This window comes from Pleurodeles waltl, chromosome 9, assembly GCF_031143425.1.
Source record: "Pleurodeles waltl isolate 20211129_DDA chromosome 9, aPleWal1.hap1.20221129, whole genome shotgun sequence".
Lineage (NCBI taxonomy): Eukaryota > Metazoa > Chordata > Amphibia > Caudata > Salamandridae > Pleurodeles > Pleurodeles waltl.
The window spans coordinates 229,088,916-229,107,171 of NC_090448.1; the positions used below are offsets into that span (position 1 = coordinate 229,088,916).

The following is an 18,256-nucleotide window of genomic DNA, read 5'->3' on the forward strand; positions in this document are numbered from 1 at the left end:
CACCTAAAATGTACCATTGTTTCCACAATTGGCACACCCTGGCATCCAGATAAGTCCCTTGTAACTGGTACCTCTGGTACCAAGGGCCCTGATGCCAGGGAAGGTCTCTAAGGGCTGTAGCATGTATTATGCCACCCTAGAGACCCCTCACTCAGCACAGACACACTGCTTACCAGCCTGTGTGTGCTGGTGAGAACAAAATGAGTAAGTCGACATGGCACTCCCCTCAGGGTGCCATGCCAGCCTCTCACTGCCTATGCAGTATAGGTAAGACACCCCTCTAGCAGGCCTTACAGCCCTAAGGCAGGGTGCACTATACCATAGGTGAGGGTACCAGTGCATGAGCACTGTGCCCCTACAGTGTCTAAGCAAAACCTTAGACATTGTAAGTGCAGGGTAGCCATAAGAGTATATGGTCTGGGAGTCTGTTTTACACGAACTCCACAGCACCATAATGGCTACACTGAAAACTGGGAAGTTTGGTATCAAACTTCTCAGCACAATAAATGCACACTGATGCCAGTGTACATTTTATTGTAAAATACACCACAGAGGGCACCTTAGAGGTGCCCCCTGAAACTTAACCGACTGTCTGTGTAGGCTGACTAGTTCCAGCAGCCTGCCACACCAGAGACATGTTGCTGGCCCCATGGGGAGAGTGCCTTTGTCACTCTGAGGCCAGTAACAAAGCCTGCACTGGGTGGAGATGCTAACACCTCCCCCAGGCAGGAGCTGTGACACCTGGCGGTGAGCCTCAAAGGCTCACCCCTTTGTCACAGCCCAGCAGGGCACTCCAGCTTAGTGGAGTTGCCCGCCCCCTCCGGCCACGGCCCCCACTTTTGGCGGCAAGGCTGGAGGGAACAAAGAAAGCAACAAGGAGGAGTCACTGGCCAGTCAGGACAGCCCCTAAGGTGTCCTGAGCTGAAGTGACTCTGACTTTTAGAAATCCTCCATCTTGCAGATGGAGGATTCCCCCAATAGGGTTAGGATTGTGACCCCCTCCCCTTGGGAGGAGGCACAAAGAGGGTGTACCCACCCTCAGGGCTAGTAGCCATTGGCTACTAACCCCCCAGACCTAAACACGCCCTTAAATTTAGTATTTAAGGGCTACCCTGAACCCTAGAAAGTTAGATTCCTGCAACAAGAAGAAGGACTGCCCAGCTGAAAACCCCTGCAGCGGAAGACCAGAAGACGACAACTGCCTTGGCTCCAGAAACTCACCGGCCTGTCTCCTGCCTTCCAAAGATCCTGCTCCAGCGACGCCTTCCGAAGGGACCAGCGACCTCGACATCCTCTGAGGACTGCCCCTGCTTCGAAAAGACAAGAAACTCCCGAGGACAGCGGACCTGCTCCAAGAAAAGCTGCAACTTTGTTTCCAGCAGCTTTAAAGAACCCTGCAAGCTCCCCGCAAGAAGCGTGAGACTTGCAACACTGCACCCGGCGACCCCGACTCGGCTGGTGGCGAGCCAACACCTCAGGAGGGACCCCAGGACTACTCTGATACTGTGAGTACCAAAACCTGTCCCCCCTGAGCCCCCACAGCGCCGCCTGCAGAGGGAATCCCGAGGCTTCCCCTGACCGCGACTCTTGGAATCCCAAGTCCCGACGCCTGGGAGAGACCCTGCACCCGCAGCCCCCAGGACCTGAAGGACCGGACTTTCACTGGAGAAGTGACCCCCAGGAGTCCCTCTCCCTTGCCCAAGTGGAGGTTTCCCCGAGGAATCCCCCCCTTGCCTGCCTGCAGCGCTGAAGAGATCCCGAGATCTCTCATAGACTAACATTGAAAACCCGACGCTTGTTTCTACACTGCACCCGGCCGCCCCCGCGCCGCTGAGGGTGAAATTTCTGTGTGGACTTGTGTCCCCCCCGGTGCCCTACAAAACCCCCCTGGTCTGCCCTCCGAAGACGCGGGTACTTACCTGCAAGCAGACCGGAACCGGGGCACCCCCTTCTCTCCATTCTAGCCTATGTGTTTTGGGCACCACTTTGAACTCTGCACCTGACCGGCCCTGAACTGCTGGTGTGGTGACTTTGGGGTTGCTCTGAACCCCCAACGGTGGGCTACCTTGGACCAAGAACTAAGCCCTGTAAGTGTCTTACTTACCTGGTTAACCTAACAAATACTTACCTCCCCTAGGAACTGTGAAAATTGCACTAAGTGTCCACTTTTAAAACAGCTATTTGTGAATAACTTGAAAAGTATACATGCAATTTTGATGATTTGAAGTTCCTAAAGTACTTACCTGCAATACCTTTCGAATGAGATATTACATGTAAAATTTGAACCTGTGGTTCTTAAAATAAACTAAGAAAAGATATTTTTCTATATAAAAACCTATTGGCTGGATTTGTCTCTGAGTGTGTGTACCTCATTTATTGTCTATGTGTATGTACAACAAATGCTTAACACTACTCCTTGGATAAGCCTACTGCTCGACCACACTACCACAAAATAGAGCATTAGTATTATCTCTTTTTACCACTATTTTACCTCTAAGGGGAACCCTTGGACTCTGTGCATGCTATTCCTTACTTTGAAATAGCACATACAGAGCCAACTTCCTACAGTGTACATACATTAGAGATGATGCAGGGCTTCTAATTGGACCAGTCTGAACCCCTCTTGTATTGCTTCCTTTGTGGAATGTTTACATGCTTTTTCCCAGTCCACATCTTCCAGCACACCAGAACCTTTTTTCCATCTGTTCATCAGACTCCCTGCAGTGAAATGTCACATAAAGTAATCTGACAACCAACATGATAGACCGTGTCTCTAACGACTGAACAGGAGCAACAAACCACCCATGAAGAAGGCAAAACATACTAATATTCCCACCAAACTGCCATTATCAAATGCCCTGCTAAGGAAATTCCTAGTAGCCTTCCGTATTTCCTTAAACAAGTGAACCATCACATACTCCACAGGGAATGCCTCATTGAGAATGGTGGGGCAAAGGGCAGCAGAGACTGCAAATTTCTTAATTTCTAGTATTTTTAGCCTACTTCTGTGCTCAGGACACAATGGGACAGATAAAAGAGAAAGAGAGAGAAACCCAGAGAGACATAACAAAACCAAGACAGAGAGAGAGAGATACAAAGAAAGACAGTAGCGCTTTAAAGTGTAAACATGTTTTCCTAAGAGGTTTGTTCCTTATTTGAATAGCGATAATTTAAGCCCCCAAATGGTCATATGAAAGCACGGAAGGGATGGAGAAGAAGACCAGGAGAAAGACTAAAGAGAAAAGGAGCCATTTTCATTGGAGTGGTCTTTATGAAAAAAAATTACAACTCACTGCTCAGTATACCCATGCTTTATGGATATCTGACATTTAGCATCTGGCCAATAGGCAAGACGGAAAGGAACTCATCAAATATTGGGACATAGAAAAGAGCAGGGGAGCACAAGTGAGGGAAAGATGAAGAAGTTAGGGGTGACAGTTTCCAGTGGTAAGAATGACAGACTTATAAATAAGGTTCTAGTGTGCTCAAATGGGCCATTGAGGGCCCATGGGAAGCAACATGCTGCCTACCTCCCTGGTGTCTACAGTCAGACCTCACATAAAAGTCATGTTAATATTTAGATTTATCTACATGCCCACATCTGCAAATGGAGAGAGGTTGGGGAGGATCTCTGGGAAGACAGCCACAATCAGGCTTGGAGATGCCAGGTCTTTATCCAAACAAACACAAACAACAGACAGAATGCGGAACCAAACATTTACCCCCAGTCTCAGATCTGGGTTTAATCCATCAATTCTTTTGCTCACCACACGACCCAAATTTAGACCCAGCCATATGCAAATCAGCCTTTATCCAAGGCATAAGAGGGTGGGAATGAAAGGGTTTGTTTAGTGGGAAGGGCAGTGCATGAATTGGAAAATATCAAGTGAAGGTTTTTGCTTTTTTGTAGTACCTACTTCCTTTCAGAAGACCAAGTACTCTACATCCGAAAAATCAAATAAGATGGCTTAGGATTGCAACTGTGCCTACCTCATGTCTTCTACAGAACAGTAGATTAAGGAATATGTGCAAATAACTGTTCTCCCCATTAAGATTACTGCGATTGGCAAAACACTTTCAAAATGTTATTTCTATCCAGCTTCACTTCTCCTGTTAGTTAACAGATTCATGCAGTTACAATTCTTTCAGCAAGAAGTTTGTTTTTCTACTACTTTGTCTCACAAAAGTTCCACAGAAATGCCCTAGAAAGACATAGTCTTAAAATGGGTTTTTCTGTTACCACAGTTTCCAAATTTGATCATAAATGATTTTACCATTTAATAGTCTGCTGCTCCATTGGTTCTTGGCTATGCTTCAAATTTGGGTAAGTCTGAGGTGTGGGAGCACTTTTGGATAACCACACTGTGTACTCCGCATCTGTGCTCCATGTGTTTCAGCATTATCTTTCAAAATGTGATCTACATCTGAATTTGTGGAAGTGCTCAAGTACTTCACAGTCAAAAATATTGATGAGATCTGAAAAGTATAGCTATTATTGTATAACCATGTAATACTATGTTTTATAGAGTCTGAACACGGGGTGCCCACCCCCACAAGACTGCAAGAGATTTGTCTCCATTTACTAACATTCTATCTTAAAATGCATTAAAGATAGTGTATGCTGCAAAATTTAGTATGAACAAAAATCATAAAGAAATGCGCTTAACAAGCATAATTTGCCACCACTTTCTCAAAAACTGATTTGGGGCCTGGGAAAACAAATATGTCTTAATGTTGCTTTCATTAAGTTAAGCCCTTTTAAGTTGAGATCTATGTAATGAGTCTAGTATGTTTTGGAATGTGATTGTCCCAGGGACTAAAACTCACAATTCAAAATCATACTCGATCTGCAGGTCCACAATAGGTTAGACTGAAACACCTGTAATGGTTTCAACTAACAATTTCTTGAGCAAGAATCCTAAATCCACATTAGTAGTTATTTGTTATATTTTAAACCGTGTATCTGTTCCACTTCACTTTAAGATTCAATAAACAATTGCCAGGAAAAAGAGAGCCATATTAGACTTTATATAAGAACAGTAAAGGGGACACCCAGAATAATTTGCGCTTTGGCTCCGAGGATGGTTCGACCCTTATTTTTCAAAGTGTTAGTTGAACCCCACCAAAGTTTGGGTCTAGTTGCGCCCCTGGACTGCGTCTTCGTGCAGTAAAAAGGGCAAACGGTTAAAAACAAATGTTATTACACATCATTTGAGGTCGTTGGCGTGACTCTTTTTTTTTTTTACCGTTCTTAATAGACATAGTAATTTGTAAGCGGTTTCTATTACAGCGTTTTAGTCTTTTTTTCTGAATTACCTCGTTAGTCTCTCTTCGCTTTCTCAGACTATGATGGTTTTAGTGGCGGCCATCTTTGTTCCTGGCAAATGTCCAGTTTATGGCAAAAATTCTATTTTATATCTCTGCGTTTATCGTCCCTTACAAATCCGTCACTTAGCAGAAAGGTATAACCGATTAGAGGCCAAAGCGACCGTTTTATCAGAAGCAAACAGCCTCTATTCCCGCAGAGCTTACATCCGTTTCGCTGCTCCTTCAATTATAAAATGGCGGTGGTCCACCTTGTTTTCTAGATCACGTGCCATTGCCCCGCTAACCCACAATGCATAGCGACCCGCCCCTGCATCCGCCGTAACTGGGCGGAGACAATGAGAGCCAAGTGAGGCGGTGAGAACCGGGAACTGCTTAGAGACGCGAGTCCCGACCCGCAGTAGGTTTCCTGACAGCCGAAAAACGTGAGGCGTAGAGTTTTCTACCCCTTTTCTGGCACCGGATTTCTCAGGCCCGCCTCCTGGTCTTGGCCTTCTGCCCCCCAGGCCTGCGCGGCCTCCCCTGCTGCATTGGCCAGTTTCCCGCCAGTCTGACGGGTGGGCCCCGAATTCGTATTTCCTTTTCTGCACCCCACGAACAGTCTTTGTTCTCTTCCTGCCCTTTTTGCGACTCTCCGCGAGGGCCCTACTCCGGGTCTCTGAGTCACTCCCGCTGTTGGCTGTTCTCGGGCCGGAGCTCCGCTCTTGAAGCCTCTTTTTGCTGTTCTAGCCGCTGTTGTTTTCCTCAGGTCTTGGAGACCACCTTTGTGTTCCCCGAGATGAAGTTGACCGATAACGTGCTGCGCAGCTTTCGCGTAGCCAAGGTTTTCAGAGAAAATTCCGACAAAATAAACTGTTTTGACTTCAGCCCCAACGGGGAAACTGTGATATCCAGCAGCGACGACGACTCCATCGTGCTCTATGATTGCCATGAGGGAAAGTGAGTACCGCAATCCGAGAGAGAGTAACACACGTCACATCAAAAAGCTATTTCCACCAGCCGGTGGACTGCTCTCCATCGAGTTAAACTAGAGAGTAGAATTATACCCTCTTTCGCATACACTAGGTGACGCCCTACCGTAAAAAAAAAAAAAAAAAAATCTCAACCTTTCATTTTTTTTTTTTGTGTTTCTCCCCGGCGTTGGGAGGAGAGTCATAAGTTAAGTTGTGCCATTGCCTATATCTCGCGTAAAGCGAATGATGCAAAAACATATGCAGGTAACGGTTTAGATAAGATGCAAGGACGTTGAAACCCTCTAGAGTTCCCTGTGTACAAGAAACCCGTGGTATATAATTCCCAGGAAATTAACAAATGCCCCTTATCTACTGTGAACAGTTGGGGACTTATAAAGCTTTTTAAGTGTGAAAAACAGAAATTTTTCCAGTACAGAAGTGGTCGACAAGCATGTTTTGTCTGTTTATAAGTAAAGCCACGGCTTTTCGGTGAGAACGGGTGCCCAGGACAATAGCCTACAATATCCCTGCGTCTCTAGTTCTCTCTGTCACATTAAGTTCCATGCCCATCCTCCACATCTGCTGGCCAGTCAGAATGACTTCCTGTATGTAGGCTTACCCCAGTTTGAGTCATGGGCACAAACATCTAATGAACCTGGTCAAACGATCCTCTAACTATTAAGCATTCATACACAGGGAGGTAATCGCCACAACCATCCTTCCGTCCGTAGTGTTGTAGGTAGTGCTGACTTAAATATCAGATTTGTTCTTCTGGATGCTCGCGGCCCTTAATGAAATATTTCTAAAGAACAATAGACTCTTAGGTTGTATCAAACATATTGCTCATTATTTGATGAGTGGGACAATATTTGAAAAGGCTCAAATGGCTTATTTTGCACCATTTCTGCTTACTTGTAAATCGTAGTGATGCCAGTCGCATTTGTCATTTCGTAGAAAATTTTCGTTTCTGATTTTAATACTCGCGTTTAAACTCTGATATGGATTTTAAAATGGTCTACTTTGCTCTTGTAAATAGGATTTCCATTTCCAATAAAGTTCCAGCACTTCTGAGATTCATGCCTACTTTAAAGTATGTATTAATTGACAACGTTCTCTTACGGCCCAAATGAATATTTCCTTATAGGAGAAGGATGGAAGCAAATCAGATATCTTCGCCTCCCTCCGCCTTACCAATTGAGTTATCAACTCTCACGCACAAGTATTTACTCGATTCTATAACTAGACTGTTAAGCCTTAAAACATATTTGTTTAAAAAAAAAAAAAGTACACCCAAAAAGCGTCCTACAAAACGCCCTTGACAGACATCAGCAGTTACAGAACAATTAGAATAACACTAATAATAGTAAGCATCGGGGATTACCAGAAAATGTATCTCTAGAGTGACAGGGTTATACCAAGTCCCAGTGCCTACTAAAATGCTTCGGCGATGCCGCCCAATGTATCTCACACCTTAGAGATTCCGCACTGGTTCCAACCAACTCCCGTCCCGCCCATAACACTGAAGCACATAACCAGTAATCCAAAAGTTTAGCAGAGTCTCAGTGTGCATTACATTTGGGTTTTTTCCCCTCCCAAATCACCAAGTGTTATAATCTGCCTCGGTTTAAACATCTAGTCCGTTCAAAAAAGCCAGAAAAGTTCCCGGTTGTTTTTCTAAGATGAATAAATACATCGCTTCAAAGCTTTATGAATTTGAAGCCCCATTTAAACTGTTGTACAGTACACAATAATGTATCACACGTGTAGCTGCCTTGGCTGTCAATATGTATATTATCAGCCGAGTAGTTATATCTAATGTGTAATCACTAGCATTTTTTTTTTTTTAAATCACACACTAGTAGGTTTCGTTTTACTTTTTTTTGTTTTTTTGCCAAGAACAGTAGCAATTACTTGTTATGTCTGACGTACCTCACAAACTGGGGGCACTGATAAATGGGTACATTGGTGTGCTGTATTTTCAGATCACCCAAAATCATCACACTAATTTTAAGTAATATTCAGGAAAACACTTCTCAAACGTGGCTTGCTGGTGCTTGTGGCTCTGTAATGACCTTTTGAAACTTCAGAGGGTTCATATCCATTACCATGCCAAATCCGGAGAATGTTGGTTCTGACTTTCTTGTACAGTTTATTAGTCTTCACTCCTCAAGGTACATGTCAAAATGCTTCTTTTAGATTGCTGGTCACGCTTACATGCTCCTGCATTCTTTTGGTTTATCTACCTCTTAGCCTCAAATGCAAAACACTCAGTCTTAGTTTCTTCTTAATACTGTATAGTGAGCCAGAGGCGACCAGGGTTACTATTAACTGACATCCTGGTAAACTGTTAACCCTTTTGCTTTACATAGTAGGTTTCCTAAAGTTTGGGCAGAGACCTGCCTCATATAAAAAAATAGCTGTAAAGAAAAAAAACTCCTGTTTTCAGAAGATATGCTTCAGATATACAAATTATTTTGTCTTGTCATAAACTCCGAATAAACGCATCTCTAGCACCACACATTTGGATATGCTTTTTGAGATAATAAAACATTGTTCAGCCCAATTACATCTTCTGTTACACCTGTTTTTTTCCCACCAAAATATTAGTGTATTGGTCATCTGTACGGTTTTCCATCTAAAATTGCAAAAGGAAATACCTGCATTCATTCCATACCAACAGTAGAGAACAGTGGTAGTCGTTTGGGCCACTAGTATAAGGGGGTCTAAGACAGGTATCATCCTGGTAAAGTTAGAAAACTACATCTAATAAACACAAATTGACTTACCTGTCACTTTGGGGTTGCTGGTGGACCAGTGATTTTGGAACCGACTGTGACGACTTTTCTCTCTATAACTGTACACCTGCTTGGTGCCGTGATCATTTTAAGTCAATGACTGTAGATCTCTGTAGAACGAATACTACGTTGCGATTTGAGGCAGGTGTATGTGATGAGATGTAATGCAGAGGGTTTATGAGGCTTTGGCGGTACTGGTGTTTCTGCTTGATATTGTTCCGTTCCCATTGTTGTCAGCATTCTGACCTCTTTTCCAACTAACATACTGTACTTTGTTGAATGGAAAACAGCAGTTGCCAACTGTGTACTTGCATAGTGTAATCTAAGTAGCACTTGGTCCCTTCAAGACCAGAGTTATCAGTATAGGATGCTAAAGGCTTTCGTTTTGCTTCATTGAATAGATTGCCTTGGCAGAGCCAGCTGTTGAGGTCTTGAATGCAAGTTTACATTAGAATCATTTTATTGCGAATTTTATTCTCTTTACAAAAACAAAAGCATGGGAAATTATGGAAATCTAGGTCCCGGGGCGGCTGTTTGTGACTCATCTAAATGAATGATGATCTCATTTAGTGACTGTCTATCCACTTGGACTTGGTGTTATTTTCTAATTGAAGAGGTGGTGATGCTGGACACTTTAATACTCAATTGGGGATGCTTGTACAGCAAGCTAAACCACTGGGAAAGCCAATGGGTCCCAAAAGCAAGAATTTTGGCTTTGCCAATGCTTGTTTGATACTGTTGGCACACAGGACAGCCCATGCAAACGGTATTTCCTTCAACCTTGAAAGTAGAATATGACTAAAATATCAGCATTGGAGTATTTGTGCTTGTTGACAGGAATAGTCTTACCACTCTTTTCATAGTCTTATACTATCACACAGGCTACAGTGATTTTCTTTCGGATCATTTTAAGAATATAGCTCCTTAATGCTGTCCTTCTGCATGACCTTGTTTTTAGATAATGCTGAACCATGTGAACGTTAGAATATAACTTTATATAAAACATGCTGTTTTTGCAGTTAAAAAAGACAGCCAACGAGTGAAATCTCAAACTACGATAGGACAGCCTACGAGTGAATTCTCAAACTACGATAGGAAATCACATTCACAACAATGCTCTTCTGTAATGTCTCTACAGTTCTTTTATTTTTGTCTTTTTTTTGTTTAATTAACTTTTTTCTATTTTCTTAAATGCTTTAGGCAACATTACAGTGTAATGTATCTTCTGTTTTTTTTTTTTTTTTTATATCCATACACATGTTTTTGTGGTTAATGCCAATCACACAACGTGGGTAGCTGAACGCTTTACATAGAACTGTCGAGATAGCTCAGATGGGTACTGGTAATCATATCCAGGATGACAAAAATCGGGTACGATCCCCATTGAACTTACTCTGCGTGCATTTTGATACATTGCGTAAGGATGGTAATCAAGGGCATTTTTCGATGCTTCTTAGGAAGATGCTTCATAGTCTTCGGTTCTAAAATTGAGTTTTTTTCGGTTTTTGTTAGGGGCTGATCTTTACATACATTTAATGTTATTCTTATTAAAGGACTCCACAATTTTGAGTTTGAAGCGAAGATGGGCCTGTAGACCGCAACGATGGGCTTTTTGTATGTGTTTAAGGGGTGGATGGAATGCTTGAATTAGTCTTGGTCACCATTTATAATGCTGCCATTGTCTGTGTTTTGGGGTTGGGGTGGCGGTATTGTATATCACTAAAAGAAATGGGCAAAACGCAGGCACGCTTTCTTTGCCTCATCCCCAAAAGAAGCATTCCACGCAAACTGAAAAGTCCACATCCCCTCTGTAAGGGAACGCAAAACATTTTTTTAGCATTGTTTTGCATCATCAGTTAAGTTCATTCTGAGTCCAATGAGCTTTTAATGTGATGCATTCACTTCTTGTTGCAATCCTGGCATCCATGGGCAGCCAGTGCAGGCCCGTAAGTGTTGGAGTAAGGTGGTATAACCTTTGCACTGACAGCCAAGTGTTCTATTGGATCGAGAATGGGTTTAATTGGAGCAAGTTTTTATTTTGGTGGACTGGCCAATTTGCAGCCATCAACGTGTGTAAGTGGTAAGGACTGTAATACTGTTACAAAGGTCTTGGATAGAATAACCATTTTTACCTTGTGAAGTTTGCGTTGCTAATAAACACATTGTGACTTTTTGTGCCTTGCGCGCAGACAAATGTTTAGCTGTCTGATGTATGACTTATTGTAAACAGTACCAGTAATTAGGCAACTTTGGGTCACGCCTTTGCATATTATTGGTTGGTTTTCTTGTCAGTCTCATTTGATAGCTAGGTTCCTACTTCAGAATTTCTTTCTTTGTGTTTGGCCTTCCATGAAGCATAGCTTCTTTAGACTTTTACCATCCTTTGACTGGATGACTAGTATTCTACAACTGCTTACTTTCAGGGGACGTTTTCCTTTTGCTTTTAGCACTCCAATAGAGTATACAGGGAGTGCAGAATTATTAGGCAAATGAGTATTTTGACCACATCATCCTCTTTATGCATGTTGTCTTACTCCAAGCTGTATAGGCTCGAAAGCCTACTACCAATTAAGCATATTAGGTGATGTGCATCTCTGTAATGAGAAGGGGTGTGGTCTAATGACATCAACACCCTATATCAGGTGTGCATAATTATTAGGCAACTTCCTTTCCTTTGGCAAAATGGGTCAAAAGAAGGACTTGACAGGCTCAGAAAAGTCAAAAATAGTGAGATATCTTGCAGAGGGATGCAGCACTCTTAAAATTGCAAAGCTTCTGAAGCGTGATCATCGAACAATCAAGCGTTTCATTCAAAATAGTCAACAGGGTCGCAAGAAGCGTGTGGAAAAACCAAGGCGCAAAATAACTGCCCATGAACTGAGAAAAGTCAAGCGTGCAGCTGCCACGATGCCACTTGCCACCAGTTTGGCCATATTTCAGAGCTGCAACATCACTGGAGTGCCCAAAAGCACAAGGTGTGCAATACTCAGAGACATGGCCAAGGTAAGAAAGGCTGAAAGACGACCACCACTGAACAAGACACACAAGCTGAAACGTCAAGACTGGGCCAAGAAATATCTTAAGACTGATTTTTCTAAGGTTTTATGGACTGATGAAATGAGAGTGAGTCTTGATGGGCCAGATGGATGGGCCCGTGGCTGGATTGGTAAAGGGCAGAGAGCTCCAGTCCGACTCAGACGCCAGCAAGGTGGAGGTGGAGTACTGGTTTGGGCTGGTATCATCAAAGATGAGCTTGTGGGGCCTTTTCGGGTTGAGGATGGAGTCAAGCTCAACTCCCAGTCCTACTGCCAGTTCCTGGAAGACACCTTCTTCAAGCAGTGGTACAGGAAGAAGTCTGCATCCTTCAAGAAAAACATGATTTTCATGCAGGACAATGCTCCATCACACGCGTCCAAGTACTCCACAGCGTGGCTGGCAAGAAAGGGTATAAAAGAAGGAAATCTAATGACATGGCCTCCTTGTTCACCTGATCTGAACCCCATTGAGAACCTGTGGTCCATCATCAAATGTGAGATTTACAAGGAGGGAAAACAGTACACCTCTCTGAACAGTGTCTGGGAGGCTGTGGTTGCTGCTGCACGCAATGTTGATGGTGAACAGATCAAAACACTGACAGAATCCATGGATGGCAGGCTTTTGAGTGTCCTTGCAAAGAAAGGTGGCTATATTGGTCACTGATTTGTTTTTGTTTTGTTTTTGAATGTCAGAAATGTATATTTGTGAATGTTGAGATGTTATATTGGTTTCACTGGTAATAATAAATAATTGAAATGGGTATATATTTTTTTTTTGTTAAGTTGCCTAATAATTATGCACAGTAATAGTCACCTGCACACACAGATATCCCCCTAACATAGCTAAAACTAAAAACAAACTAAAAACTACTTCCAAAAATATTCAGCTTTGATATTAATGAGTTTTTTGGGTTCATTGAGAACATGGTTGTTGTTCAATAATAAAATTAATCCTCAAAAATACAACTTGCCTAATAATTCTGCACTCCCTGTATGTTTCTTGCTGTCCCTCTGCACCCTCTCTCCCCACATCTATTGCTTCCCTCTCCCATATAAAATCCCTTGCTTAAAATACTTTCCTGTTGGTGTCTTTAAATTGATCCCACAAACTCCGTTCCCCCCCCCGCCCCCAAAAAAAAAAAACACTTGCTGCACCCTTCCATTTTACTCATTCTTTACCCCACTACCCCGCTGCTACACCATGCTGGTCGAAAGCTTTTACACAGCTATTGATATAGCCAGTAACAGCGAAAGGCCATCCTAAAAATATTTGTTTTATAGACTTACAAGTTGGTACAATGTTGTGTGGGAAACATGTCCCAACTGGGTGACATTTTGAAAGAATAACATACATCCATCATTGGCAAACAAAATAGCAGCACCTGCAAAGCACTGCACGATGAGACCTGTTGGCTTTGCAAATGTTTGTTTATATGTGTTGTGACATAATTAGCTATACATTTAGTTTGCAGCTTAGACATCTGCCAACAGGAACAATTTTAAGCAAGATGTTTAGGGTTTTAATGGAGACAAACAAATCTTTTATCCAAGTGTTCAGTTTACTGAAGTGTATCAGAAATAATGTTCGTGGTATTTAGGGTAAAATGGGGCATTCAACTTTGTAGAGTATTTAGGAAGTCTTTGGTCAGATTTGGGTATCATCTCCATAATGATAGCACTACTCTGGATGATTAGAAATTATTAGTGACTCCATAAGAATGTTGCAGAGTATAATAGCTAGAGCAACACCATAGAGAGTCCCATAAATGTAGGATAGTAGGATTGAGCTGGAGGTTTTCCACTAGAGGTGAAATCTTTCTCAGGAAAGAGGAGATTCACCTCAGAGCTGTCCAACTACATGCCATACTGAAAGAAACAGGTGATAGAATCAGTCTTTAACATTTAAATGCTGCTAACAAAGCAGATAGCATCATTGGCCCTCAGACTGACTGAGTCATTTTACATATTGCATTTCGGTTTGAAATCAGAATGGTTGGATCGAAGAAAGGTGGTAAACAGTACTTTAGGAGCTTAGCTTAATTGGTGAGAAGTGCAAAAAGAACAAGTGATGGATGGAATGCTGAACAATGTCAAATATTCACCCCCAGTACAGAGATCTGGGCCTAAATCTGTCTTTTTTTTTATTTTATTTTTTTATTCATGCCATTCCTGCTTGGACCCAGCCATATGCAAATCAGTCTTAACCCTGCTCCCCATGGGAAACAATCAAGCCCAAACTTCCAGGTCCTCTTTGGACAGGAAACAAGCATTCCGGTTTCGGGTTATCACCCCCTATCAGCCAAACTCCAGTAGCATGGGGAGCATGGGACCAAAGTCTGGCCACACCTGTCCCACTTACGGTAACAAATGCAAAAAAGAATAAGTGATGGACGGAATGCCGAACAACGTCGAACATTGGCTGGCTTAACAAAGTAAGAGTGGGTGTTAGGAGAATATTGAAGTTGGAATCTTGTCAGTTGTTTAAATTCTTTCCATTAGTGATAGACATTGCAGTTGTGATGAGTGGAGGGAAGTTGAAATGAATAGCAAAAAATGCATCCTGGTCGTCCGATAATTGTGACACACTTTTTTAAAATAGAGATCTTGGGTAATAAGCAGTAAAATTCGGGTTCGAACAGCCATTCTATGCTTTGATGCCCCTCCCTTATCCTTTCTCCTAAAAGCAGCAAACTTGCAGTGCTGTTGGAGTTTGAAGTTGTGTTGTCAGCTGTGGTGTTTACGTTCGTCCCTCAAAACCTTATACTCAGCAAGATCTACAAATATCGTTTCTGACGAGCTAACTGGCCTTCAAAGTGTGTGCTCTACAGTAGAATCCTCCTGGTTGATTTTTTCCTGGAGCATCTCTATCTACACGTCTTAAAGTTTTTGATTGTAGAGCTGTTTAATATAAAGATGTATAAATATTGATTAGTCCAGTATTGCTTACAGCGTTTATTATGTGTTGTACCTACCCGATTGTTCTGTGTAAATGTGCTTAATCTACTTTTACGTGTTCTGGTTGAACTTTATTTCAAGTTATCCAAACTAAGGTCGTGTTAGAACTCACCGTTTTAATTAAGCATCCTGATGCTGCCATTGCTTGTTATGAACATATCCATTGAAACCGACTCTACCCTTAATTTCCCTAACTTTTATCAATTACTGATATATTTATTTAAAGTTTTTTTCGGTTTCTGTGTAGTTTAAAGTAATAAACGTTTACAAATTGAAGCAATTTCTGATATATCGGACATATGAGTGGAAAATACAGGAATTGAAGTGTGCTTCCCCACAATTAATTTTTGAACATTAATGTTTATAATACACTTTATATGTTATCCTTTAAGGGCTTTTCAGTTTAATTCATGCCAGATTCCTCAGAACAGGAGGTTGGAACTGCAATTTAAAAAAAAAAAAAAAAACTTAAGTACTGCCAAATTTTGAGGCTAACCAACCACGAAATGTAATTTAGTTAGGCCGTTTAACCAACCATTAAGGTACATTATTCAGTTTTCACTTTCATACGAAATTGTCTTTGACTTGCACACATTTCATAACTGTTTTATTCACCCATGTTTCCTTCATGGATACTAGTAAAATACTTTTATTGACAGCGTTGCTTGAAGCAATTGTCTCCCGAGTTTTCTTAGTGAGCATTAATCCGGCTTTGTGTTTTCAGTACTGTCTTAATTATATTGAAATTAGGGTATCGTAAGACCGCAGATCAGTTGCATCATAGTTTTATTTTTATTTCAAGTAAGTGTATTGTAAAGTCTCAAAGCGGTTGCATCATAGTTTACTGTGTCTTACTGGCCCTAGTGAAGTCAGCAACATAAGTGTGCACAGTATTGTTTGTGAGGTTTTGTAGCTTGGCTGTTCGGGGCCCCTTTACTGGTTTTGGTATGTAAAATGGGCAAAGTATTGCTTAAAGACTATTCCAGGCAGGGGAGCACCACGAGCGTACTTGTTCTGCTCTTCCCCGCGTGTACCTCTAAGCCTTTTTCACATTACAAAAGGCAAAATTATTTTTAATGCTGTCTATTTAAGCTGCTGTCTCCGCGCAAATATTGGCTTGTAAAAGTCTTGAAACTAGAACGTGGTTTGTGCAGCGTTGTCAAAAGAATATTTATATGAAGCATCAGTATTTCCATTTCTAAAAACTAGCTGAGTAGCATAAGATATATGTATATGGAAATAAAGGTGCTTTAGACTAATTGTGTATATTTGTAATACGAAGGGAGGAGGTCGTTGACTCGTTCAAATGTCGTTGGCTACAAGAGTTGGGAAATGGCCTTTATTGATGATAAATATGGTGCTCCATAAAAACTTGTATCTCGTTTCTGAATTGCATGATCAAGGGTGCAAATAGGACATACAGAGGCACGTTATTCCAGAGGCGTAGTGTGCAGAGGGAGAAGACCTGGCACTTGGTGGTTTCTGTTTATTTTGTACACTTCTTGCGCAGTCTTCGCTGCCTGAGTGGTTTAGTTTTCTGTCAGAAATGCACATTCTTTGAGTTTGTGTGTGATCTAGCAGGGTTTGAACCACTGTGTGCAGGTGATTTAGGACAATAGCATTTTCTTTGGCGTTGTAACAATTTTACTTAATGGAGCAATGAAATAGGTGCCACTCTTTCTTGGTTTACATTGCGTTGTGTTCTACAGGTTGAATTGCCTTTCTTTGCCATTTCGGTCCATTTGAGTTGAAAATTGGTTCAAGTTGGACACCCGTTTTTGGTTATTATCTGTTATACAGAAGTAAGCAAAATTGTCGTTTTTTGTGCGGTTGATATATGTATGAGTGAGGAATGCCTTAATGAATTAGATTGTCATCGAAAAAACTTTGAAGTAGTTTGCATCATCAGTGAGTTCATTATTGCTACCCATGATTCTCGAACCTTTATTAGCAAGTACTGCTCCGAACAAGTGCTATGTATGAGTTAAGGATGATTTTGAGTGGGCCTAAGTAGCTGTTAACTTGTGAGATCTTACCTCATTTGACAGGCTGACCCGTCTCGCAGTTTCCCTAAACACCAGTTAAGGGAGCTGTCTGGGAATCCTGTGCTTTTCTTCCCTGATTAAGGTTTGTTAGTCTGCTGGATTCTTTGTGATTAGTAGACGTAATTTGGAGTGAATTACATCTGATTAGAATCAGATAGTTGGAATGCCAATGTTTTGGAAATGGTTCCTCTGCTTTGCAATTGACATGATTCAAGCATTTTTTGTTTCTTTAGAAACCTTTCCTTTTCTGTTAACCTCTGTAGTTCATTCACATTCTCTTCCTCTGTAGTCCCTCTTCTGTTTTTTAGATCAAGCGCGCAAGCTCTTTTCAGCCTGTTGTAAATATTCTGTGGGCTTTTACCCAGGCCCATCACTTTCACTCATTCGTGGGGTTGCCTTTCAAAATCCCTTGATGTCATTGGTTAATGCTTTGGTTGTCCCGCCTTGGGGTGGTTTTGTTACTGCCTTGCAGACTGACCCTGCTAACATGGAATAATGCACGACTACTGCTATACTTCAGCGTGGGCAAACTATTGTTTCTTTTCTTTCCCTTTCGTGCTCCATGGCGCTAATAGCAGTGTGAACTCCATCAGCAGTATTGAAGCTTTGGTCACATGGTTCACAGCATTACCTAAGCAGGATAATTTATTTTGGCTCTCCCCTTCATGCTTCGTAGCTTCCTCAAACAATTGTAATTGATAAATGATTTACGGGGGGAAAAAGAAACAAAAAAACAGAAATCCTCAGCGGCTCTTCCGACACAGAAGAACTGATAATACCATATTCACTGCACTTGGGGAAACTTGCCCAGAAAAAAGGAAAAAATACTTTGTCGGAAAGAGACAGCAAGTGTAATGTTACACCCTATTCTACTCAATGACGGGAACCTCCATAGAACGGAATGCAAGTAACATACTGCAATGTATTCTCTGTACTCCAAAAGGTACACTTTCCAATGGTTTACCTTCATCTTGTGCTATACAGCGTGACTTTTTTTAAAAATTCTCTGAAGATGGGCATTTTCTGTGAAATTCTACTTGCAAGCATTCTTTTACAAAATATTATTGCCCATTACTCAACCTGTGGTGGTCCTTGGACAATGGGGCCACCACCAAAACATTCACTGCAACACGCTCTTCCTGTCTACA

General features: G+C 41.9%; 2 protein-coding genes across 3 annotated transcripts in view; one reads left to right on the top strand and one right to left on the bottom strand.

The window, feature by feature from the left end:
* GLYCTK (glycerate kinase) overlaps positions 1–5,603 on the bottom strand; it is a 102,056-nt gene extending 96,453 nt beyond the window's left edge. The window contains exons 1-2 of one of the 2 annotated variants that reach the window (XM_069206597.1): positions 5,317–5,603; positions 2,578–2,718 (exon numbers count right to left, since the gene is read on the bottom strand). The gene's annotated coding sequence lies outside the window, so the exon portion shown is untranslated. The remainder of the gene's footprint in view (positions 1–2,577; positions 2,719–5,316) is intronic. The other variant, XM_069206596.1, reaches the window with a different exon arrangement.
* Positions 5,604–5,653: 50 nt separating this feature from the next.
* The window catches only part of WDR82 (WD repeat domain 82), a 149,437-nt gene continuing 136,834 nt past the window's right edge, over positions 5,654–18,256 (top strand). The window contains exon 1 of the mRNA XM_069206600.1: positions 5,654–6,264. Coding sequence (XP_069062701.1) covers positions 6,104–6,264 — 161 coding nt within the window. The 5' untranslated portion in view covers positions 5,654–6,103. The remainder of the gene's footprint in view (positions 6,265–18,256) is intronic.